We start from the raw sequence: 23,610 nt of genomic DNA on the forward strand, positions 1-23,610 counted from the left end.
AACCAACCCTTTTAGCACATAACCCCTGCTTAGATTTTCCTAAGACCACAAAGACAAAGTGTGCGTTCAATGGCTTCGTAGCTTCTTTTCAAATCTCAAACATTGCCACCAACCGAACAGAAAGATGTGTCTATGCTTATATGCCCGTAGGAACCTCTTTTGAGGAAGCAGGTTCCCAGAGAACTCATGCCTGACTGATGCCTGGGAGGGCGAGTTGGGATTTCCTTGGGAACATTCCGCCATTTTCTTGCTCACTCCGCCCCTCTTAGAGTTGCAGGAATGACTTCCAGAGGCTTTTGACCTCTCTGGCTTTGTGATAGGTGCAATTCTCTTGGAGGAAACAGAGCCCCAGTGTGGCTCTGGTGCAAGCCAGCGGTCCCCAGCCACTCCTCCCTTTGCTGTGTGGGAGACGGGGCATCCAGAAGGCATGGATATTTTCATCCTTAACTAGGTCATGTCCGCGTGAGCCCGGGAAGGGCTGTGTTTACAGGAAACTACAAATACGGTGGGTGAGCATCTCCTCCCCGCTGCCATCTACATTTTTGGGGCACGGACATTATGTGAGTATAAAAAACTTGTCATGTTTACGATAGGTGTCCCACAGGTGCTGGCAAAGGGATGAGTTTACATGGGACAAAGAACACAGACAAGAGAAGGAAAGTGCTTTGAAAGTGATTTATCTTCTGAAAAATAATGGTGCAGTAATTTCTAAATCGTGAAAAGGCATATCTCTAAAGATGGCTAGTGAATTGGTTTTAGGATTGGTAGACTACACAAGGGGAAAGTCATTATTTTAGCGGAAGTAAGTTCATAGTTTTTCACTAACTCTGGAAGTTTCTCTGGTACCTGCTGTGGCTTGGAAAAAAAATGCGTTCTCACGGGACAAATGGTTTGATTGATCGGTATTGAATGTGCTTTATGTGGATTGTTAGATTTCAGAGATTTAACTTGTCAAAGATGCGTTGATGCTAAAACTGTAAACAGGGAAACAAATGCTTTTTGTTCTTCCCGGTGAAGGAGGTGGAGGTCGATGTGGAGCCAAGTCTCAGAGGTCCTGAAATAGTCACCATGGGGGAAAATGACCCACCCGCGGCTGAGGCCCCCTTCTCCTTCAGATCGCTTTTTGGACTTGACGATTTGAAAATAAGTCCTGTAGCACCAGGTAGGTGGAACCAGGTGTGATTTCTGGGGAAGCGTCCCCAGAATGTCCCTCTGGGCACACACCCCACCAGGATTTCTCACACCCACAACCTGGATGCTTGCATTTCCTTGGGTTTACCGAACCCTGGAGAGGGGGGCATTAGAGAGGGCATCACCTTGTCCAGCCCCTTACCAACTCCCAGAGAGAGAAGTTTGCATTCTCTGGATGGAGGTTTTCAGAAATTGAGACTCCAGTTGCCCCTGGGAGTTAGGGGTCAAGTCCTGCTGGGAAATCTCTGAGCCCCCTCTCCCCCCGAAAGTCCTAAGAACTAGGGCTCACCAGCTCTTCCAAGAAATTTAAAATAAGCCGGGCATTGCTGAAGGTATTCGATGCCCAGATTAAAATCCAACTGTAGGAGACAGGAGCCGCTCGGAGCAACAAGGAAGGAAAGCTGGTTTTGTAAAGAGGTCACAAACACAGGACTTGTCACGGTGAGCCGTAGCTCTCTGGTCCTGGGTGCTCTCAGGAGTGCTGACCTCTGGGACCGGAAAGGGGGTCACCTGGGGGCTCTGGCTGAGGTTCCAGAAAACACGGAGTGGGGGCTGCCCTAATGATTCTTTTTAAACCCTCTGGACAAATGTGGTTGGGGGGGGGGGGTGGAGAAGACTTGAGGTAGGACAGGTTTTAAAATCCAGCTCAAAAAGTTGGCAAAAATATAAGTTTAAAAAATACCCTATCACCTGACCCCCAGGATATATTATGTTTGTCTTCATTCTCTTCCTGTCCTTGCTGATAAGAACACATTCACGCACAGTGTGGGTCCAGACGGGTGTTTTTCCATGTGTGCCTTGGTTTTTATAAATGCTTTGCATTCATAACATCACAACATCCCATCAAGTACATGTGTAATTTACATGGTTTTTAAAAATCATAATTTGACATACAATTATTTCTAATACTTTTATAGTACGAATAATATGAGCAGGAATAACACTATACACAGTCACCTCTGCTAACGTTTGATGACTTCTTCATGATTAATTCCTAGCGGTAGGAATTTAGTAGTGCTTTTTTTTTTAAAAAAATGAGCAATGTATTGTTCTTTATAGAAATTCAGAAAACACAGTTAATCAAAAATACTTTTTTACTTTTTATTAAAAATTTTTAAATGTTTATTTTTGACAGAGAGAGAGAGAGAGACAGAGCATGAGTTGAGGAGGGGCAGAGAGAGAGGGAGACCCAGAAGTCAAAGCAGGCTCCAGGCTCCGAGCTGTCAGCACAGAGCCCGACACGGGGCTTGAACCCACAAACCGTGAGATCATGACCTGAGCCAAAGTCGGATGCTCAACCGACTGAGCCACCCAGGCGCCCCCAAAAAGATTTTTTTATAATTGCCCACAATTTTACCCTTATTCAGAGATAACCCTATTTGTGCTTTCTTGCCTTTTTCTGTCCAGCATATCACCATTTTCCTTTGGAAGTGACATACACGATTTTGAAGGTCCCCCCCCCTCCAAACCAAACAATATTATGTTATTCTTTCCATGGCATTAAATAATTAAATTTTTTTTTTAGGAGTCGGCAAGCTATGGCCCATGGACCAAATCTGGCCCACTACTTGTTTTTATAAATAAAGTTTTATTGGAACACAGACACATACATTTATTCACTATTGTCTATGGCTGCCTTCATACCATAGTAGAGTTGAGTAGTTGCAACAGACACTATATGGCACCCAAAGTTTAAAATATTTACTGTCTGGCCCTTTACAGAAGAGGTTTGCCAACCCCCTCTCCCTATCATGTAACTAACTCTACACATCTGTTCTGTCACCAGTTCTTTCTGATGGACATTCACGCTGTTTCCCGTGCATCGGTATTACACATGCTACCTCTTTAAGTGTCCGAGTCAGTAGAAATTTGTGTGCATCAATGATGACCTCTTAAGATAAAGTCCCGGAAGTGGTTTTACTATGTCAAAACCTCCATCCATTTCTTAAGCCTTTTGGTTCATATTTCCGATTCGAACTCTCAGAAGTTAGTTTCCACAGCGTATACTCCTATCAATTGTAAGTGGGCGTCCATTTCTTTTCACTTTGGATGACAGTGGGGATGTAATCATGATGATGATGATGATAATAATAATAATAATAATACATGTTGTGAGGTTGATATGTCGTTACATTTAATTTGCAGTTTCCCAGATTCCCAGAGAAGGTGGAAGGTTTTTTTTCATGCTTTTTGATCATCTGCATTTCTTCTTTGGAGAGGTGCTATGCATTTTTGTTTTTTATTCCAAGCATGCCCTCAAAGACAGCACAAGGAGAGGGAGCGGGGCCACAGTACCGCCCACAGGGCACCATGGCCGAGGCACTATCAAGGGGCAAATGTGAATGGATACTAAACGTTCTAAATGAACAGCCATCTTGGAATCTACCATTTGGACTGATTTCCTAAATCCAACTCTTAGACACAGAACGACTGGAATGACAAGAGGTCATTCTTGGGGTTCCTCCTGGTTTTTAAAGTGTAAGTGGAGAGTGGGCTCTCAGTAAGGGGGACTCAGTAATGTGGTGCAGGCTTCCGGAGGCGCGAAGGGACTGGGGGAAGAGTCTGCTCTACTAACTCAAGACCGCAGATTGGTTGCCCTGAAAGGAATTGATCTCCTCTGCGGAGATAAGACAACCTCCATTATCATGATGTCATTCATCCATTCATCCATTCAGTTTCCTGACACAGTTGACCCTTGAACAGCACAGGGGTGGGTTAGGTTGCTGACTCCCCTTCACAGTCAAAAATCCACGTATAACTTTTGGCTCCCCCAAGACTTAACTACCGATAGCCTACGGTTGACCAGAAGCCTTGCCGATCACATCAACACTCACTTAACAAGTGTTTTGATTGCTGTGCGTATTATATACTGTTCTTACAATAAAGTAAGCTCGAGAAGAGAAGGCGTGATTAGGAAAATCATAAGGAAGAGAAAATACATTGACCGGACCATCCTATAAAAACTCCACGCGCAATTCAAACCCGCGTTGTTCAAGGGTCAGCTGTATGGACAGCCGTATTGACCAAGGACCGCTGCCCGCCAAGTGTTGGTCTAGGCTCTGAGAGTGCAGCTGCCTGCTCATTGCGGCCAAAACAAAGACCTTGCCCTCTGCCCCCACCCCCTTGCTCTGTATCCTTCGGGCCATGAAGTGTGTGGCCTTTCTTCTTCCCGTTCCTTCTCTTACTCTCCTCTCCCTCTCCTCCTTTCTTTCCCACCTCTTCCTCCCCATTTTTGTCTGGTAACCTTTGGGGTTCCTTGACTTGTAGATTCACCACCCCAGTCTCTGCCCGGATCTTCACATGGGGTCGTGCCTGTGCGTCTTCACACCATGCACCATGTGCATGTCTGTTTCCAAGTTCAAATGTCCCCCTTGTAAAGGACACCAGTCAGATTAGATTAGACCCACACAATGACTTTATTTTAATTTGTAAATACTTTTTTATTTATTTATTTTGAGAGAGACAGAGACAGGGTGAGCAGGGGAGGGGGAGAGAGAGAGAGAGAGAGAAAGAGAGAGAGAGAGAGAGAGAGAGAGAGAGAGAGAGAACCCCAGCAGGCTCCGCACTGTCAGCACAGAGCCCGATGCAGGGCTTGAACCCATCAAACCATGAGATCATGACCTGTGCCGAAACTGAGAGCTGGATGCTAAACTGACTGAGCCACCCAGGTGCCCCGAGTTCTTTTTAATTTGATGGTCTGTAAAAACTCCATCTCCAAATAAGACGATATTTGGGGTTCAACTTCAACATAATCGGGGATGGGGGGGGTTACACAATTCAGCCGTAACACCGCCCCCCAACCCAGGATGGACACAACGGGGCCAAGGGCGGAGAGTGTGGGGCTGAGCCCCCGGACAAAGTGTCCCCAGGTAGGTGGCCACTTGCTTTGGGCCGGAACATTCTCTGCTCCGGGGGAAGGGGGAATAGATAGCTCAATTTTAAGTTTTGTTTTATTGAAATCCGCCGCTCTGTGGCTTCCTGTTCTTGCCCCGCCTTTCGATTTTCAGATGCGGACGCGGTCGCGGCACAGATACTGTCCCTCCTGCCGTTGAAGTTCTTTCCAATCATCGTCATCGGGATCATTGCACTGATATTAGCACTGGCCATTGGTCTGGGCAGTGAGTACGATTCATTATTTAGTAGGCTCTCAAATGCCTATTCAGGCATTTAAACTTTCATGAGCCCCCCCATTCCCCTGCCCCCAGCTCATGCCACTCAGCCTTAATTACCGGAGGCAAACGTCTTTGGGGTTTGCTGACTTTGAGTTTTATTTGCCTGCACGAGTGTAAAGCCAGCCTGGGGCCCAGGAGGGGCTGCTGGCCACACTCGGGGCTTTGTCACCAAGGAACCTGCCCAGTTGGAAGTGTCCCAAAGCAGCTGATGAAATAGAATCCTGCGGGCAGGAGGGGGTGCGTGGCCGGGAGGAGAAGACAAGGAGGCCATTCATGCCGGGCCGGGCATACCTGCTGTTTTTAAAAGAAGGTTCATGTGGCTTTTGAGAAAGCGAGTCATTTGGATGGGCTCTGATAGGGAACAGTATCTCATTTCCTCTTTCAAATGACCGGCCCACCTGCTCGGCTGTGTGGTCCATGGTCCCTTCTCTTCTTGCCCGGAGTCGGAGACAACAGGTGGTAGATTGGGGGCTGCGTGGAGCTCCTTGCTCAGCAGGCTCAGCCGGTCGGCCCACAGCCAGGCCCTTTCTCTCTTGACCTTGAACCCCCGCATTGTGGCTCCAGGCCACATAGTGAGACAGCGGCCCCACCCTGTGGAATTTGGCACAGAAACCGGGCTGAGGGAAACAGGCTGCAATTTCAGTGCAGGTTTCATTATTGATGGTTTCATTATTGATGGCTCAAGGCCACGTGGCCAGTGGATGGTTGTTAGTGTTGAGCACCGAAGAAGCCCTTCCTTGCCACACCTGTCTTCTCCTTTCCTCAGTCCACTTCGATTGTTCCGGAAAGTACAGGTGTCGCTCCTCTTTCAAGTGTATTGAACTGACAGCTCGATGTGACGGGGTCTCGGACTGCAGGGATGGGGAGGACGAGTACCGCTGCGGTAAGGCCGCGCTCTTCCCCGCGGAAGCACCACCCAGCCTTGACCTTCCCCATCCGTGAAGTGGGTCCAGGTCCACACCACTGTCAGGTCTCAGCCTTAGCTGGGATCCGGCTGGCACTCATCCCCAGGGGTGGCCGGGTTGGGACAAGGCAGGGGCTGTCAGCGGGGGCCGAGATTCGCCTGGGGAGGCCACAGGAGCAGTCAGAAGAGAGCTGGGGGTCCGGGCCCGCCCGCCAGGGGGGCCGTGCCCCCGGCGGGGAGGGGCGGGCCAGAGGCAGCGGAGGAGGGACCTGGGCGGGCGGCAGAGGGGCCTCCGCCCGCGGGCTCAGGCGTCCGGGCCGCTAAGGGACCGCTCTGCCCGCGCCGTCCAGTCCGCGTGAGCGGCCGGAACGCGGTGCTGCAGGTCTTCACGGCTGCCGCCTGGAGGACCGTGTGCTCTGACGACTGGAGGGGTCACCACGCTAACGTCGCCTGTGCCCAGCTGGGGTTTCCAAGGTAACGTGAAGAGCATCGCCAGCTGCCGGGTAAAGCGTTGGATGGCGGGGACGGGGGAGGGAGGAAGCTCCCTTCGGGCGGAGGGCTCGTCGGGCTGCGTCCCCACGGCAGCCGTCGGTGCTGGACGGCGTCCTCACGTCACAGGTGCGCGCACCGAGGCCCCGCACGCTCCGTGCCGTGATCACCGCGCACCGCACACAGGCGCGCACACAAGCGCACATGCACGCACACCCACGTACTATGCACACGCATGCGCTCAAACACACATTCACATGCACACACGCACACCATTCACATGCACACACATGCCACGCACACATACATACATGTGCACACACACGCATGCATACACACACCTCACACAGGCACACACCCCTCCCCACACACATGCACACACACCACGCACATGCACACACATGCACACATACATACACTGCACACATACAAACACACTCACCCACACGTGCACACACATCACACACATGCACATGCACACACATGCACACACACATGCATGTGTGCACACATACACACACACCTCACACAGGCACACACCCCTCCCCACACACATACACACCACACACATGCACACACATACACACATATATACACTGCACACAGGCATACACACTCCACACCACGTGCACACACATCACACACATACACACGCACACACATGCACATACATACCACACATGTGCACACACACTACACACATATACACATACATACACATGCACACAGGCACACACACGCACACAATTCACATGCACACACACGCACACATACATACATGCGCACACACACATACGCATACATACACTACCTCACACAGGCACACACCCCTCCCCCCACACATGCACACACATACGCACACTACACACCCATACGCACACACACACACATACATACACTGCACACTCCACACACATGTGCACACACGTCACACACATACACACGCACACACACACCTCACACAGGCACACACTCCTCTCCACACACATGCACACACACCACACACAGCACACACCCCACATACACATACATACACACATGCACGCTCACAGCACATGCACATACACCACACATTCCACACACCACACACCAACGTGCACACGCACCGTATCACACATACACCACATCAGGCACATCACACACACACGAAGTCACATACGCTCACATATACTCACACAGCACACTACAGCACACACATGTATACACTCAGACAACACGCAGCCTCATGCACACACACACGTATACACTCACACACGCACATGCACACACACACACCGCTGCCCCCACCATCAGTGCAAAGGGCCGAAAGCCTCCACCAGCATTTCTGTTCCCCTCCACCGGCATTTCTGTTCCCTACGGAGTCCCTTTCTTGGACTCACGGAGGTGGGGGGGGCATCCCTTCCCGGCTCCCCTGCTTCCCCCTCCTGGAGCGCCACCCCTTGCCCTGAACCGTACAGCCTCCCTCTGCTGTGCAGAAGGACCCAGAGACCCCTTCTCTTGAACCCCTGTCCGCCCGGCCAGGGCGAGAGAGTCCTGCCCACCCCAGCATGCGCCCCTCAGGGGACGTGCGGCCAAGGCCACGTTCCCCGGCTACCCCTCAACGTGGCCCGTTCCCTTCACTACGAACCCGTCCTTCCCTCCCTATCTGGTGCTACAATTCCAAGATGTACCTCTGTTCCCTTTCTGTTTTCTCTCCCTACTTCCCTCCGAAATCCCTTCTTTGCCCTTCTCTGCTCGGCTGTGTCCCGTGTCAGCTGTCTGTGATGACAGAAGTAGGGGGGGCTGTTGAGCCGGATCACCTGGGTTCGAACCCCCGTGTCCTCCCCCCAGTTCCCTGACTCGGGCCTCGAAAATCTGGAGAACAGTAGCTGCTGATCTCAAAGGGTCGTGTGAGACTCCAGCGGCCTCGGAGCGCGTAGGAGCGAGCCTGGCTCCCAGCGAGGTCCTGGGGCGGTGGGGGGGGGGGGGCTGCGGCCTGCTGGCTCCCACCTCCTGCAGGCTGCGCAGTTTATGGGGTTCCCCTGGGGCCCGCTTGCGTCCCCGCCCTGCCGTGGCCAGCCCGCCCTCATCAGGCTCTTGTCTCATCTCGGAGTCCGGTGCCCAGCGCCTGCCCTGGTAGCGGTCGTGCGAACCCCAGGCAGGGCTGGCAGGGGCGTTGCCCTCAACACCCACGCCCCACGGAACTCCGTATTGCACACATCCTGCGGCCCCCCGCGGCACGTCCGCGACCGGACGCACCCCTGTCTGACACCCTGGCGTGTCAGGGAGTGAAGCGAGCCAGCGCCCAGCCACGAGAAAGGGGAGCCTGCGTTCGTTCGCTGCCCTCACCCCACAACTTGATTTTTTAAAACCATGCCTTCTTCACCGCTGCCCCCCGGAAGACCCGTTTCCCGACACGTGAAACATTTGCTTGCTCCTGGGGCCCCGTGAGCCTTTTCCTTTCGTGTTCGTCTGTCTCCGGGGGGGGACCCACGCCGGCTCGGGCTTTCGTCCCCCCAACCTTTTGCTTCTGGGTGCTCGGCACCCCTGCTCTGGGGCCCACCTGCAAAGACCCTGCTGAGTTCTGCGTGCCGCTCTCTCTCGGGCTTGCTTCAGGCCATGCCAAGGGCAGGTCAGCGGCTGCATCTAGGGGGCCACCTGGCTACATGAGGACGTGGTCCTCCGTGCCATGTGCCTGGAGCCTGCGGGGGGCGCGGGGGCCGTGGGGTGGGGGCCAGAAGCGTGCACGGTCCCAGACTCTGGAAGGTCTCCCCTTCCAGCCAGCAAAGGAAGCTGTTGATGGTTTGTGATGGGGGGGGGGGGGGGCTGGGGGGAAATGACACGGCCCAGCGTGAGACGTGTGGCATTCTGACCGGAGCGCTGGATTTGAAGCCGAGAGAATTCACGCGTGGGGTCTGCGTTCCCGATGTGCTTGCAGCTACGTGAGTTCAGACGCCCTGAGGGTGGACTTAGTGGAAGAGCGGCTGCAGGGGGACTTCGCTTCCATCAATCACCTGCTGCCGGACGACAAGGTGACGGCTCTCCACCACTCGGTGTACGTGAGGTAGGCGGCCAGGAGGCGCTGCTGTCTGCACGGGGTCGGCTCGCCTGCTGGCTTCGTCCAGCTGCGCGGCCCCACGAGGACCCAAGGAACGGGCCAGCGTTTCTCCGGATGCGACGCGGGGGCTTGGCCACCGCGGCTAGACTGGGTGGACGCACGGGTTGGGGTGGAATACCCACCCGGAACCGGGCGAAGATGGCCCGGCAGGGGGAGGGCTACGGGGCCCTCTCTTCATAGGCGCCGGGTGTGCGTGCGGGACAGGACGGAGGGACAAGGAAACTAGAAAGAAAGAGAGTAAGACCCAGACGCGTGTCATCTGTCTGTAAAGTACTTAACGCTCCCCGTTTCTATTCTGTGTTTCCCCCAGCACTTCGTGGGGGAAGGTAAAATGAGATGCCCTTAAATGACAGGTACCCACGGCCCAGCGTGTCCCCGCCTGGTCCCCTGCCCCCACGGTCAGGCATCTCTATACGCTCTTCCGGGCACGTCGGACCCAATCCCAGGAGCGTGTTCTGTGCTCTGGGAAACACCGGCTGGTCAGCCTGTCATTGCATAATTCACAGTCCCCTCCCCCCCGGGGCCCACGTGCGATTCGTGGGGACAGCGCATCCCTTGTGTCCTAAAACCTCAGTCTGGTGACTCTCCCTTTTTCTTGCATGGTTGCATGAGCGAACTGGGGCTCGAAAGGCAGGGAAGGTCACGAAGGGACGCGGCTGGAGGTGTCCCGGCTCCCAGCCATGCCAGGGCGAGCCCGTGTCATTCCTGCAGCAATCACGGCTGTGTTCTGGGGAGGAGGGGGATCCAGGCTGCAAGGACTCTGTGCCAGGAGAGGCTGCCACGCGGTCCAAAGGGCCCTTGGTGTCCTCCCGGGGCCGGCGAAGAACACTGGGGTAAAAACCACCTGCCTGTGACCCCAGTGCGCGTCTGTATAATACGGGTCCTCGGTATCTCCTGTCACCAGCTACACGAAGCTTAGAAATGCCCCGTGCCCTGTCGCATGCACAATCCTTCACGGTAGCCGAGTGTTTTGGGTTGAATGTGTGACCTCACACTCGTGTCGTAGACTAACATTGCAGTCTGTATTCCAGAGCAGGGGAATAGAATTCCTTTTTCTTTTACCCCAAGATTAAGTCTACAGAAGCGCCCGTTTCACAGGCCTCTGGGTATTCACCGTAAACCTACTCTTTTCCTCCTCAGGGAGGAATGTGCCTCGGGTCACGTGGTTGCCTTGAAGTGCATGGGTAAGAGTTCTCCAACCACAGAGGTCGCTCACAGACTCCTGTCCCCCCTGCCCTGCTCCGGCTGCCCGGGGTCCCCTCTCCTAGGTGCCAGGTGGGAACACTTGGGCCCCACCTGACAGGAGGAGGAGGCCAGTGCTGGCCCCTGTCACCCGATGGGGGCGGGGTGGTAGACAGCCCAGAGCATCTTCTCAGCAGCGGACGGACCATGGTCCACGAGGCCCTGTCTCTCCGTGGTGGCTCCAGGAGCCTGACTGACTAACCGCCGCTTTCTCCTCCCCACCCCCTTCCCGCCTCAAGGAAAAGCCTGCACTGGCCGTTCAGTGCCCCAGGCTCCTTGCTTCTGGCCTCGGGGAGGGTTCGCCCTGCGGGGTGGGGTCTGGAGAAGTCAGCCCGTGCACGCTGCCCCGCATTACTGAGGGGAGCGCTGCAGAAGCCGGGCTCCCGTGCCCCCCCGGGGAGCCGTGGTCATACCGGGGTCACGGGCGTCACGGGGAGGGGTTCTTCCCACTGCAACCCCACATCTCCGGGATCTGCTCCCTCCTCTCCCCTCCTGGCTCTCTTTCTCAGCTGTGAGCTCTGTGAGGGCACAGGATGCCAGGGAGGGGGGGGGGTTCTGTGGCTGTGACACAGTCTCCCCAGAAAGTTCTGTGGGATCCACCCCGAACCCTGTTCTGTCTCTGCAGCCTGCGGTCTGAGAATGGGCTACAGCTCGCGCATCGTGGGTGGAAACGTGTCCTCGCTCGCGCAGTGGCCGTGGCAGGCCAGCCTCCAGTTCCAGGGCTACCACTTGTGTGGGGGCTCTGTCATCACGCCCGTGTGGGTGGTCACCGCTGCCCACTGCGTCCACGAGTGAGTGTGCCCCTGGCCTCCCGGGCGTGGGCCTCATTGCCCGCAGATCTCCGTCTAGACGGGGTAGATTTCAGGGCTCAGCAGCAGGTCCGGAAAAAGCAGGCAAACAGACCAGATAGTCACAAAGTAACGTCCAGCCGAGGGACCCCCCCCCCCCTTCACCGTGGACCCACCACCATTGTCGCCGCTGGATGTGACTGGAGACTCTGAGCTCATTCTGAGGATTTCAGGCCTGCAGCTCTTACAGAGAAGGTAGAAGGCGTCAGAAGGAAGCTCTGGTGCAGGAAGAAACCCGCCAGCCTCCCTGTGGCACTTACAGTGACATGTGTCAGCCAAGAGGGTGGGAGGCAGGGCAGGCTGGCAGGGGGATTAGCTCGGGGGAAAAGCCACACAGAGAGCCCCCAAACACTGGTTAATTCCCCGATGGCTTGTTTTGTTTTGTTTGTTTTGTGCCTCGCTCTGTTTTGGTTGCTGACAGAGAATGGGCCCTGACAGACCCCTCACAGCCTCAAAGGTCCAGAAGTCCCAGAGGCGCGGGCACCGAGGCCTGCCTCGGAAACTCCTGGGGCACACTTGCACTTGTGCGGGGCACGGGGGCGTGGTCAGAGGCCAAGCACGAGCTCGGGAGGTGCAGGGGGAGCCTCTGTCTCGGCCGCCCGCCTGGCACAGGGTCTCCGGACGTTTGAGGTCGGTGGGTTAGAGTATTTGGGGGTTTCTCGCTCCCCCTCTCTGACTTCTCATTGCAGCCTGTACATCCCCAAGTCGTGGACCATCCAGGTGGGCCTGGTTTCCCTGCTCGACAGTCCGGCCCCTTCCCACCTGGTGGAAAAGATCATCTACCACAGCAAGTACAAGCCCAAGAGGCTGGGCAATGACATTGCCCTCATGAAGCTGGCCGGGCCGCTCACCTTCAACGGTACGTCCGGGTCTCTCTGTTTTTCTGTTCCTCTTGTGCGTCCCAAGATTGTCTGTGATCGTCCGTTGAAGCATTCGTATGGCAGCCACTTTGAAATCTTGTGGGATGATCCCGCCAGTGGGTTGATTCATTTTGCTGCTGGCCTCAGTTTATTATCTTTTCTCACTGGAATTGTGACTTTCCCGGTTCTTGGTACAATGAGTCACCTTCAGTAGCATCCCGGACGCTGGGCTGTTGCGTTAGGAGACGCTGGGTCCCTAGCCATCTTCGGGTTTAGCAGGTGGTGACCCTGTTCAGGCTCACTGTGCGTGACGTTCCTATTTGTGGGCTGTGCTTCTGATGGTGTTGGATTTTAGAGACTATACGGCTCTCCTTGGGTCAGCTCGGTTTGTCTGGTTCCACTGGGGCTCCCGCTGGCGCCACTTTTCTTCCTGCTGGTGGTACCTAGAGATGAAAGGGACTTCCCCAGGCCAGGCCACCTGGTGCCTCCAGGTGGCGGAAGGGGGTCTCTGGCCCGTGGGGACAAAGAGCTGTTCCCTGTCCTGGAGCTGCTTGTGGTGAGGTCCCCTGCCGGGGCCACTCCTCTGCCCGGTGTGTCAGTCGTGGACTTCCCAGGTCAGCCCGCGGTTGTAGCGTGATCGTCCCTGCCGCCATTTCTTAACTAGCCGGAAGATACTGGCACCTGCAGCTCCCAGAGGGACTCACAGACATTCTCTCCCACCCAGAGGCTGAGCTCAGCAGGCCACGTTTCTCCACGGGGGACAGCAAGTCCTGACCTCCGGAAGTTACCAGAATACCAGAAAAGCCACCCAGGATAGAACTCTCAAACACTTTGCAGAGGCGAAGGAAGGATTAGGAGCCCACTGCTAAGTCAATCAAAGCCCCCTTCTCCCTCCCCAGCAGCTTGGGGCGCGGGCGGAGGTACAGTCAACGGGGCCCCTTATGCAGCGGGATCCCGGCACAAGGTCAGTGGCAGGTTTGACCTGGAAGAATCAGCAGCGAGTTCACAAGCCCAACTCGGGGCTCGAACTCATGAACCGTGGGATCACGACCTGAGCCCCAATCAGGAGTCAGACGTCCAACTGACGGAGCCCCCACCACCCCCCCCCCCGGCACCCCCGCACCTGTACCTTGATAAAAGTTAACGAGCGCCCTTATTATTTCTCTGCCTTCCCATCACCGTCCCGTGCAGAAAAACTCAGAGCGTGTCAGAATGCATCCACCTGACAGCCTCACGCAGCCATGACCCTGCCTCTGGCGGAGGGCTTATGTGACACGGCCGGCAGGGACAGGCAAGCTTCTTGCCTCCAGATGTGTCGGGAGGGACAGGAATACTAATGGAGGGATGTTTCCTAAGGCGACGTACCCATGGTCCAGACCAGGAGCGGGCAAGCCGGGGCCCTGGGACCAAATCTGGCCCTTTGCCTGTTTTTGCAAACGGAGTTTCCGTGGAACGCGACCAGGTGCATTTGTGGCTGCTTTCACGCCCCTGTGGCAGATAGGAGCAGTTATGACAGAGACCACGGGGCCACAAAGCCTCGGGTATTTACTGTGTGGCCCTTCACAGAAAATATGCCAGCCCCTGGTCCAGACTCACTCACGGTGCCAGGGTTTAGGGGTGTTTAAAGGTTTACGGCTCTGGCCGGGGGGAAGTCCCTGCTCTGAGCCGGTGGCTTTCAACACGACCCAGGGCTTGACCTTCCTTTGGGAGCCGGTTTGAGCCCCTCGGAGAGGCAGACGCCCGACAGATTGTTTTCTTGGACTAGTGTTTCAGTCAAGTTCAAGGCTGTTGTTTCTGCTTCAGTCGAGTTCAAGGTTGTTGTTTCTGCTTCAGTCGAGTTCAAGGTTGTTGTTTCCCCTTGGAACAGAGATGATCCAGCCAGTGTGTCTGCCCAACTCCGAGGAACAGTTCCCTGATGGAAAAATGTGCTGGACGTCAGGATGGGGGGCCACAGAGGATGGAGGTCAGTCATCTGAACTCGAGATTCTAAGTCCAGGGAGCCCAGAGCCGCGAGGCTGGGGTGGACGCCCATGGCCACACGCTCCTCCCGTGTCCCAGCGCAGTGTCCCCCCCGCCCAGCACAGCCCCCCCGGAGGCTCACACGTCCCGGGCAGGGGGTGCGGGTCGACCACTGGACACACGATCTCCGCAGAGCACTTGTGTGTCAGAGTCATGGTTCCGTTTGTCTCGGGATGTGAAATTGCAGACTTTGTCAGGAGAGGAACAAATCGGAAAGGGGAACCGTGGCCACCCCTTGTCAGGGAGACCTTTACCGAATGACCAGGGGGGTCTCCTTCCTCCTCCTCCCCACCCTGCTAACTGAGCACACAAGGACCCCCTAGAGAACCCCTCCCGAGGTCTGTTCAGAAGACAGATGTTCGTAACTGGTGAGGACTTTGAAAGATGTGTTATTTCATTAAAGCAGACAAATGGAACCCTACCACTCTAATCCTAACAGAAGTAGTCATCTTAATAAGAACCGTGCACGCAGTCGGAACCCGCCCCATCCGTCCTCGGGGGGCACGCGTGTGCTCGCCACCCGTGGAGTTTTTCTGCCAATTGCTTTCTCTCTGGTGGGAAGAGCGTGGGTTTCTTGGGGCTGTTGCAGCAAAGGTCCATAAACAGGGGATCTTTAACAGCAGAGGCTCATTGTCTCTCGGCTCTGGAGCCGGAAGTCTGAGATCAAAGTGTCCCAGGGCCGGTTCCTTCCGGAGGATCTGGGGGTGAAGAACCTGTCCCCAGCCCCTCCTCCGGCTTCCGATGACTCCAGCCATCCTTGGCTTCCCATGACTTGTAGACACATCCCTCCAGTCTCTGTCCCAGCCTCACGTGCCCCCCTACCCTGTGTCTCAGATCTCTCCCCTTTCTCTATAAGTCTTTGGCTTAAAGCCCCCCCCCCCTTAAATCCAGGGCGATCTCATTTTGAGATTCTTACCTTAACTACATCAGCAAAGACCCTACTCCAAATAAGGGCACCTTCTAGGGTTGCGGGTGAGCGTGTTTTTTGGGGGGTGGGTGCAGCTCACCCCAACACAGGAAGTTCAGGATTTCCCTCTCGAGGCTTTTTAGTTGAGTCCGCTCCCTCCCGAATGTCCAAGGCACCCCGGGGCGTACCCAGATCTACCGCGTGCAGGGTCCCACCCGTGTGGCTGGCTGCTTCCTCTCGCCCATACTAGAAGCTTCTTCCGCACACACGCTGAGCTCCGTTTCACCACGTACCAGGTGCCGAGCCGGATGTCTCCGTGAGACACTGCCTGCTTCTCACAGCAGCCCCTCGGCGGGGAATTCTTTTTGTGGTCGTCTTGAGGGCCAGGGGACTGGGGCTGAGGGGGCGCCGAGCACCTTGCCTGGGCTCCCGCGGCCAGGTGGCGGGAGGTCTGCCGCGTTCACGCTCCCCCCGCAGCCCTGTTCATGTCGTCCCTCGTGACTTGACGTGGCAGATTATATTCTGACTTCGCTGGATCCTGTGGGGCGAGTAGGGAGAGGAACCGTTCTCAGTCCAACCTGCGGCCAGTGGTCCCCATACAAGCGGCTGTGTGGGTGGATCGGGGAAGCCCGTGCAGAAAACAGGGTATAATTCACACTCAGAGAAACTCAGCATGTGGGTTGGAGGAGCACGCCCCCCACACCACCTGCTGATGCGTGCCAGACACGTGGGGATAGAGGTGTGTGCCTTGTTTTAAGCCTATAAAGCGTAAGGATAGCTGCTTTACAAACGGGTTAAGTTACAGGGTGTCGATGCCTTCGGGTCGGTGGTGGGGCTAATCCAGATGTACCATTTCCCTTTGCCGCAGCAGCAAGCCCACCCTTAGTGGCTTTAGACCCACGAAACGTGTTATCTGACAGTTCGAGAGGTCGGGAGTCCCAGATCCGTCTCCGTGGGCCGGAATCAGTGCGTCGGAAGGGCTGGTCCCTCCTGGAGGCTCTGAAGGAGAGTGCGTTTTCTGGCCTTTTCCAGGATCCGGGACCGCCTGCACTTTCTGGCTCGTGGCCCCTCCTCCACCCTCCCAGCCGCTGGCAGAGCCCCATCCAGTGTCCCTCCTGTCTGACCTCTGCTCCACACCATCATGTCTTCCTCTCTGACCCTTTTAAGGACGCTCATGGTGACATTTAGAGGTCCCCCCAGGCCACCCAGGATCACGCCCCCATCTCAAGGCCCTTTTGCCATGGAGGGTGACACGAACACAGGCCCCCGGGGTGGGGACGCCGGCGTCTTTGGGAGGACACTTTTCTGCTGACCGCACCCGGGTTCTGCCCACAAACTGTGTGTGTGACCTTCATGGGCCTCAGTTTCCCTTCTGCAGCCCAGACAGCTCTGAGGACTGAACGGGCTGGTGTGGGTCGAGTGCTCGGCCCGAGGGGGGCCCTGGGGAGGTCCACGCCGGCTACTGCCGTCCCCCCTCCTCCTGATGCGCATCGACGGGGCCGCGGGGCCCACGCATCAGGGAGCTCGCCACAGCCACGAGCCATCCGTCCACCTCCAGGAGCCGCCTCCTCTGCCCCCGGAGTGTGGTGGCCTGCCCCTCACCCGTCCCGGTGCGTGCCCTCTGAATTCTTGCTCTGCCACAGGCGATGCGTCCCCGGTCCTCAACCACGCAGCCGTGCCTTTACTCTCCAACAAGATCTGCAACCACAGAGATGTGTACGGAGGCATCGTCTCCCCCTCCATGCTCTGCGCCGGCTACCTGAAGGGTGGTGTGGACAGCTGCCAGGTGGGGGCCTTTGGTCACCTCCGGGGGCCACAGCCGCGGGTGAGGCTCTGGAACGGTGACCCGGCCTGTGGGACAGGCCACCGCCAGCACTTCCCCGTGACTGAAAAGCAAATATACAGGGCGTGGGGAAGAAGTTTGCTCAAGATATCCCTCCCTTTCCTGGCTGCCGGCCCAGTGTACCCACCGCTCCCACTCTGGCTGGGTGCTGGCAGTGGGAGGGGTCTCCAGGGCGCTCCTCGCCCCAGCCCTGGCTCTCAGGGTTTGGGGGGGCGGGGGGCAGGGGCGGCAGGTGGGAACCCTGGATCTGAGCCTCACCCGTGAGTTGAGACTCCATCACTGCCTGAGCCCAGCCCCCGCCAGGCAGACCCTCCCTCTGAGCTGCCTTGACCTTCACGGTTCGGCGCGTCCAGAATCTGGCGGGGAGACAGCGGGGGGAGACCGTCCTCGGGGGACCCAGGACCCCAGTGCTGGGAGTGCCAACAACCCCTCTTGGAGGCTGGGGGAGTAACGTGGAGCCGTCGTGGAACCGAGTTTGAGCTACAAAGGGGGGGATCGTGGTGCTGAGACAAGGGACACGCACGACAGTGCCTCTCTCCTCGCCACGTAGGGAGACAGCGGGGGACCGCTGGTGTGTCAGGAGAGGAGGGTGTGGAAGTTGGTGGGAGCGACAAGCTTTGGCATCGGCTGTGCCGACGTGAACAAGCCCGGCGTCTACACGCGCATCACCTCCTTCCTGGACTGGATCCACGAGCAGTTGGAGGTGGGTGCAGCTCACTCTGGCCCCGTCACTGGCCTCCGGCATCCTCTTCTGCGGCCCCAGCGCTGCTGTGCGAGCCAGGGAGCGATCACTGGGTGGTCTGTTCAGCAAGCGGTGTTCCGTGGCCCCTGGCTGGTGGACAGGAGCATGGCTAGTCCCATAGGCAAGGCTCCGTGAGGGGTGGGGACACACAGGGCGGCCGAGGCAGAAACGAGACGGACAACTTGCTCCACCAAGTGGGGAAAGGGGGACGGGTGGCCGAGGATGAGCCCCTGGGGATGGGGATGAATCCCGTGGGCACGTGTGCGTGGAGTGGAGTGTGGACCAGGTGCAGACAGGAGGCGAGGGTGTGAATCTGCAGCCCCCCAGGGCCCCACTGAAGAGTTTGGACCTTGCGGAGAGCCAGGGATGGGCTGGAGAGTCTCTGACCTCGGGGCGGAGGTGGGGGCGTCCCCGGACAGCTTTGCGCTTTGGGGCAGCCTCCCTGGAGGAGGAGGGGAACAGGTCAGTGAGGCCGGCTCGGCAGGACCAGGGCGCGCAGGAGAAGGGAGCACCGCAGGCGGACAGGAGGGAGGAGCAGGAGGGGGCGTCGGGGCCCGGCCACACGGGGGCGTCCGCACAGCCTTCTGCCTTGTGAGCGCTCAGCACGTATTTGCAGACTTGACCTCCAACTCCGAGCCGCACCACTCACGCCTTAGAATAGCTTCAAAGAACTTGAGATTTTCCTTTTGCTTTTAAAACGAAGGCCAAATTTACGTGACATAAAATTAACCATTTTCAAGTGGACAATCCAGTGGTCTCTGGGCTCTTCAGTGTTGTAAAGCCTGCACCTTGATTGCAGGGTCGGGAATGCCTTCACTCCCTGAACTGAACCTCACGCGTGGTCACCATCCCTCCCCTCCCCTCCCCTCCCCTCCCCTCCCCTCCCCTCCCCTCCCCTCTCCTCCCCCAGTCTCTAGCCAGCAGTAATCTGCTTCCATCCCTAGATCAAAGAACTTTTAATTTTTTTTTTAAGTTTATTTATTTTTGACGGGGGGGGGGGGGTGGAATGAGGGGCAGAGAGAGAGGGAGACCCAGAATCCCAAGCAGCTCCAGGCTCTGAACTGTCAGCACAGAGCCCAACGCAGGGCTCGAACTCACGAACCGTGAGATCATGACCTGAGCTGAAGTTGGACGCTCAACCGACTGAGCCACCAGGCGCCCCGATCAAAGACCTTTTAAAACGCTCCTTTTAATTTGAAACAACTGGCTAAGAAAAACATCAAAGACCTCATGTGCCTTGGACATTAATTTCCCCGCTCTGCCTCCAGGAATTTTTTTTTTTTACTGTTTATTTATTTTTGAGAGAGAGAGAGAGAGAGCAGGGGGAGGCAGAGAGAGAGGGAGAGAGAGGGAATCCCTAGCAGGCTCCACGCACAGCACAGAGCCCCACGCCGGGCTCGATCCATCGTGAGATCATGACCTGAGCCGAAACCAAGAGTCGGATGCTCACCCGCTGGACCCCCCCCAGGCACCCCCCAGGGAAGTTTTGCTTTTCAAGGAGAAGCTGCATGAACTTGCCCCGTCCAGGCTGAGGCCTGCTGTGCATCCTCCGCAGGGACGGATGCTCCCTACCCTCGGTGCCGGCTCATCGCGAGGCGATGCTGGGAGACAGGCCTTTCCTGGAAACGTCCACTGGCACTCGTCTTGTCAGCCGGCAGACCGGCCCGGTGCCCACTGCTGGGACATGTCACACTCTTAAGTGCAGAATCCAGCCCCCAACCATCAACCTCTTTGGAAGCAAGAGAAACGGATTTCTGCTTGCAAGAGTGGTCCCCTGGCCTCAGTGGCCTCGATGGCCGGTGACGGGACCCCAGGGTGCAGAGGGCCGTGTGGGTGTGGAGGGGTGGAGGGCGGGGCAGGGGCAGTCGCTCACAGAGCCACGGAGGTGCTCCCTCCACGCAGCTGCACTCGGGGACAGACGGTCCATGTGGCCGAGCTAGTAATCATGGAAGGTCAAGGTCGAAACGGGGGCAGGTCCAGGAAGTCCACTCCCCGTCTTCAAGCCGGGGAGGAGGGCTGGCTCCTGGGAGAACAAGATTCCCGAGTCTGGGAGCCTTCTCGCCGGGGTGCCGGGTGATGTCTTGCCCCGGTTCCCTCAGGGCCATCTTGGGTGGCAGGTCCTAGGACCATCCCCATATTACAGCGAGGGGACCTGGGTAAGGCCCCTGGAGCTAGTGACAGCAGAGTGGGACTCCAGTCCCCGCGCATGCTGCTGGGATCTCCACCGTGGGGGTACGCGGGACTCCCCCCGGCTGTTTGTGCACGTTGACGATCCCCAGGCCCCTTCTTCAGAGGCTCTGATCTGGTGATTTTGATGCACGGGGTCTTAAGGGAAAACATTTTGGGAAACACCGGTGCGGGCCACGTGGCTCCCTGGGGGGGCATTAAAAGGAGCTCCCAGGGGCGCCTGGGTGGCTCGGTCGGTTGAGCATCCGACTTCGGCTCAGGTCATGATCTCACGGTCTGTGGGTTCGAGCCCCGCGTCGGGCTCTGTGCTGACGGCTCGGAGCCTGGAGCCTGCTTGGGATTCTGTGTCTCCCTCTCTCTCTGACCCTCCCCCGTTCATGCTCTGTCTCTCTCTGTCTCAAAAATAAATAAACGTTAAAAAATAATTAAAAAAAAAAAAAAAAAAAGGAGCTCCCACCCTCCCTGGCCCCAGATGAGCAGGTGTATGGATGGTGGATGGACGGCTCCCTTGAGGCCAGAGGCGCCTCAGTCACCAGCTGCCTCGGGGCCACTGGGGGCCGGTATGTGACACGCCCTTTTGCAAGTGTCTTCAGGTGTCCTCGGGAGGGGGGAAGGTCCAGAAGAGGCTTCCTTTTCCAAGGCAAGTTTTCCAGAGGGTCTGCATCTTTGGTTGTTTCTTTGAACATGGCGTCCGGGCCTTCTGAGAGCCCACCCAGGACTGCCCACTGGCTCTTCTTCTCTTTTATCCACTATGTTCTGTGCTTGGGGCGTAACACGTAACTGTTCTGACTCAAAGCAGGACTGCCAGGGCTGGGGGAGTCACGGGAAACTAAGGAGAGGACTCAGTCAGGGACGGACGATGCGGGGGCGCGTGCGGGTAAGAGAGCTGTCCCATGCGCGCCTGGGACCGCCTAGCAGGGGCCAACCTTGTGCCCATTGATGCCGGGGACGCACCCACACTTCACTCGTGGCAAAATGCAGGCGCCTACTCCATCTCGGCGCTGGAGGCCGGCCTGACGGGTAAAGAAGGTAACAGCTGTGTTTTCATTCCTAGAGGGACCTGAAAACCTGAAGAGAGGGGAACGGGCCGCCACCTTGAGTTCCCGCCTTGATGGAGACACCCCGTCCTTCCGCGGGTCCCCGGGTGGAAACTCGCGGCCTGAGCCAGCGCCTCGGGTACTCTTCCTTCTGGAGCCACCGCGGAGCCCCCAGAAGGAGCATCTTTCTGCCCCGGCACCTCCAGAACAGCTCCTAGCCCCTCTTCGAGCCACTGGGGTGTCGGGCTAAAATGGCCCCGAAGCTCCTTTGTGACGTGCCCGTCACTGAGCTCAGAAGCAGGAACGCCTTCGTGGTGCTACCTTGCCCCCCTGGTCCATTTGGTTTTCTCTGCCCTGGGGCATTCACCATGACTGACGAGACAGGCAGATCTCACCACAGGCCACACCAGTGCCCAGTGGGGACATGCCAGCCCGGAGCCACAAGGGGGTGTCGTGATAAATGTCCCTGTCTGCACGTTTTTTATCCCTAGGCGCCGGAACCAAATCAGGTCTTTCTACTTCCAAGATCCCTTTTTGCCTGTGAGAACTTAACCCACAAGTGATTCGTTGTTAGGTTTCTTTCTAGTCTCTCTTTGTAGTATTTGGTGCTTGGTGTAGTATTTGTCCTTTACCTCCAAGGGACGCGTGCTCTCTTAACGCACCCGTCAATCAGAGCTCGTCTGAACGAATACCGACCACTCGTGTCAATTGGAATCATAATTTTAACTGGGGAGCCTGGATCACTTTGATGTCCTCTAGATACGTTGTGGGTTTTGCATTCTTCCGGTGGAACAGGTTTCCCGGCAGATGAGCATTCTATCCAGAGACTCGGAAGCAGAGGGTGACGAGAGGTCACTGGAATAAGACAGGACCACCTAACCCCGCGTAGGGGGTGCCGAGGGCACAGCGGGCAGTCGGGCGTCATCAAGAGGCCGAAGGCTTCCCTGCGTCTCTGCCTGGTTACCCACACACCTTCTGTCACCCCCAGGCACACACATCACAGGAAGGGGTACTTGTAGGCAATTTCTGTCTGGAGGTACTTCATCACAGATGAAGGCGTCAGACGTGAATCTATTGCTTTGCCTTGAGGCATCGGTGGGAAAGACGGTGAGTTTCAGAGAGCAGGCAGGTGCCTGGGGAGGCAGAGGCCGCGGGAGCCTCCCGGCACGTCCGAGACCCCGGGGGTGGGGGTGGGGGCTGCACAGGGAGAGAGGGAGAGCCCCGGCAGACTGGCCGCTTAGCAATCCCATCTGTGCCCCACCAGCCCTGCCTCACTACACAGATCTCCACGTGTCAGAAAGGGACAAGAGCGTTTTTATTTTAAGGGGTTTTGCCCAGGCGTCTCTGAAGGTTGAGGTACAGTAGCTCCTGCGTGGGGCGTCCGAGTTGTGAAGACAGGAGGGATGCTGTATGTGACCTCAGCTGGGAGCCCTTGACCGTGGGGCCGGCGCATTTGAATGGCTAGACATTGTGACTCCATCCTTCCTTAATTACTATCGAATTGTGTTGGGAAATATTTGCTGGCTCACAATCTTTCAGAAGGTCTTGAGTAATGCCAACGGCAGGCAATTAATCAGGGTGGACCATGTGCCTGGCACTGATCTACCCTACCGCATTTCCTGTGTGCTCCCTTTTATCGTTGCAACGACCCTACGAGACAGGAATTATCATTAGTCCCGTTCCGTAGATAAGGAAACTGAGGTGTGAGAGGAGTGAGTTTCCCAAGCCCACGTGTGGGGCCAGTGGGGCCTTGGGGGTTTCCACTAGGCACATGGTACCAGCACGAATTAAAGCAACGAACTCACCGCAAAACCACGCTCGGAGGCATCGGGGTCTAAAGAGACTTTGCTCTACCGGCTTCAACCCGCCCGGGACGTATCGGCCATTCAACGTCATGGTCAACTGCTTCCTCCTCTAGAAATGTCTGGTCTCAATGGAGGCCCCTGTTGGCTGCAGCCAGAGCTTCGTGGGTGGAGCTCTTTCCAGTTTTTTCCCTTTTTTCGGGGGATACGCCTTAGCATCTACGGCATGCCTGACGGCCAGGCCAGAGTGGGAGCCAGCAGAGAAAGTTC

The 23,610-nt window shown here is 56.6% G+C and overlaps 1 protein-coding gene across 1 annotated transcript; it reads left to right on the top strand.

Annotated features, from left to right (window-relative positions):
- The first annotated feature begins 1,053 nt into the window (after positions 1-1,053).
- Positions 1,054-22,404, top strand: TMPRSS3 (transmembrane serine protease 3). Its single transcript, XM_042955766.1, has 12 exons — positions 1,054-1,162; positions 5,199-5,309; positions 6,130-6,246; positions 6,618-6,741; positions 9,674-9,799; positions 10,994-11,037; positions 11,721-11,886; positions 12,633-12,802; positions 14,671-14,766; positions 17,373-17,515; positions 18,123-18,275; positions 21,556-22,404. Exons 1-12 carry the CDS (start codon positions 1,069-1,071, stop codon positions 21,571-21,573), a joined length of 1,362 nt encoding a protein of 453 aa, XP_042811700.1. The 5' UTR covers positions 1,054-1,068; the 3' UTR covers positions 21,574-22,404.
- Positions 22,405-23,610: the final 1,206 nt, after the last annotated feature.

Source organism: Panthera leo, chromosome C2, assembly GCF_018350215.1.
Source record: "Panthera leo isolate Ple1 chromosome C2, P.leo_Ple1_pat1.1, whole genome shotgun sequence".
NCBI classification, from domain to species: domain Eukaryota; kingdom Metazoa; phylum Chordata; class Mammalia; order Carnivora; family Felidae; genus Panthera; species Panthera leo.

Coding starts and splice junctions, on each gene's coding strand:
- TMPRSS3 (XM_042955766.1), top strand. CDS start 1,069: ATGGGGGAAAATGACCCACCCGCGGCTGAGGCCCCCTTCTCCTTCAGA. Junction 5,310..6,129: donor ACTGGCCATTGGTCTGGGCA/GTGAGTACGATT, acceptor TCCTTTCCTCAG/TCCACTTCGATTGTTCCGGA. Junction 11,038..11,720: donor GGTTGCCTTGAAGTGCATGG/GTAAGAGTTCTC, acceptor CTGTCTCTGCAG/CCTGCGGTCTGAGAATGGGC.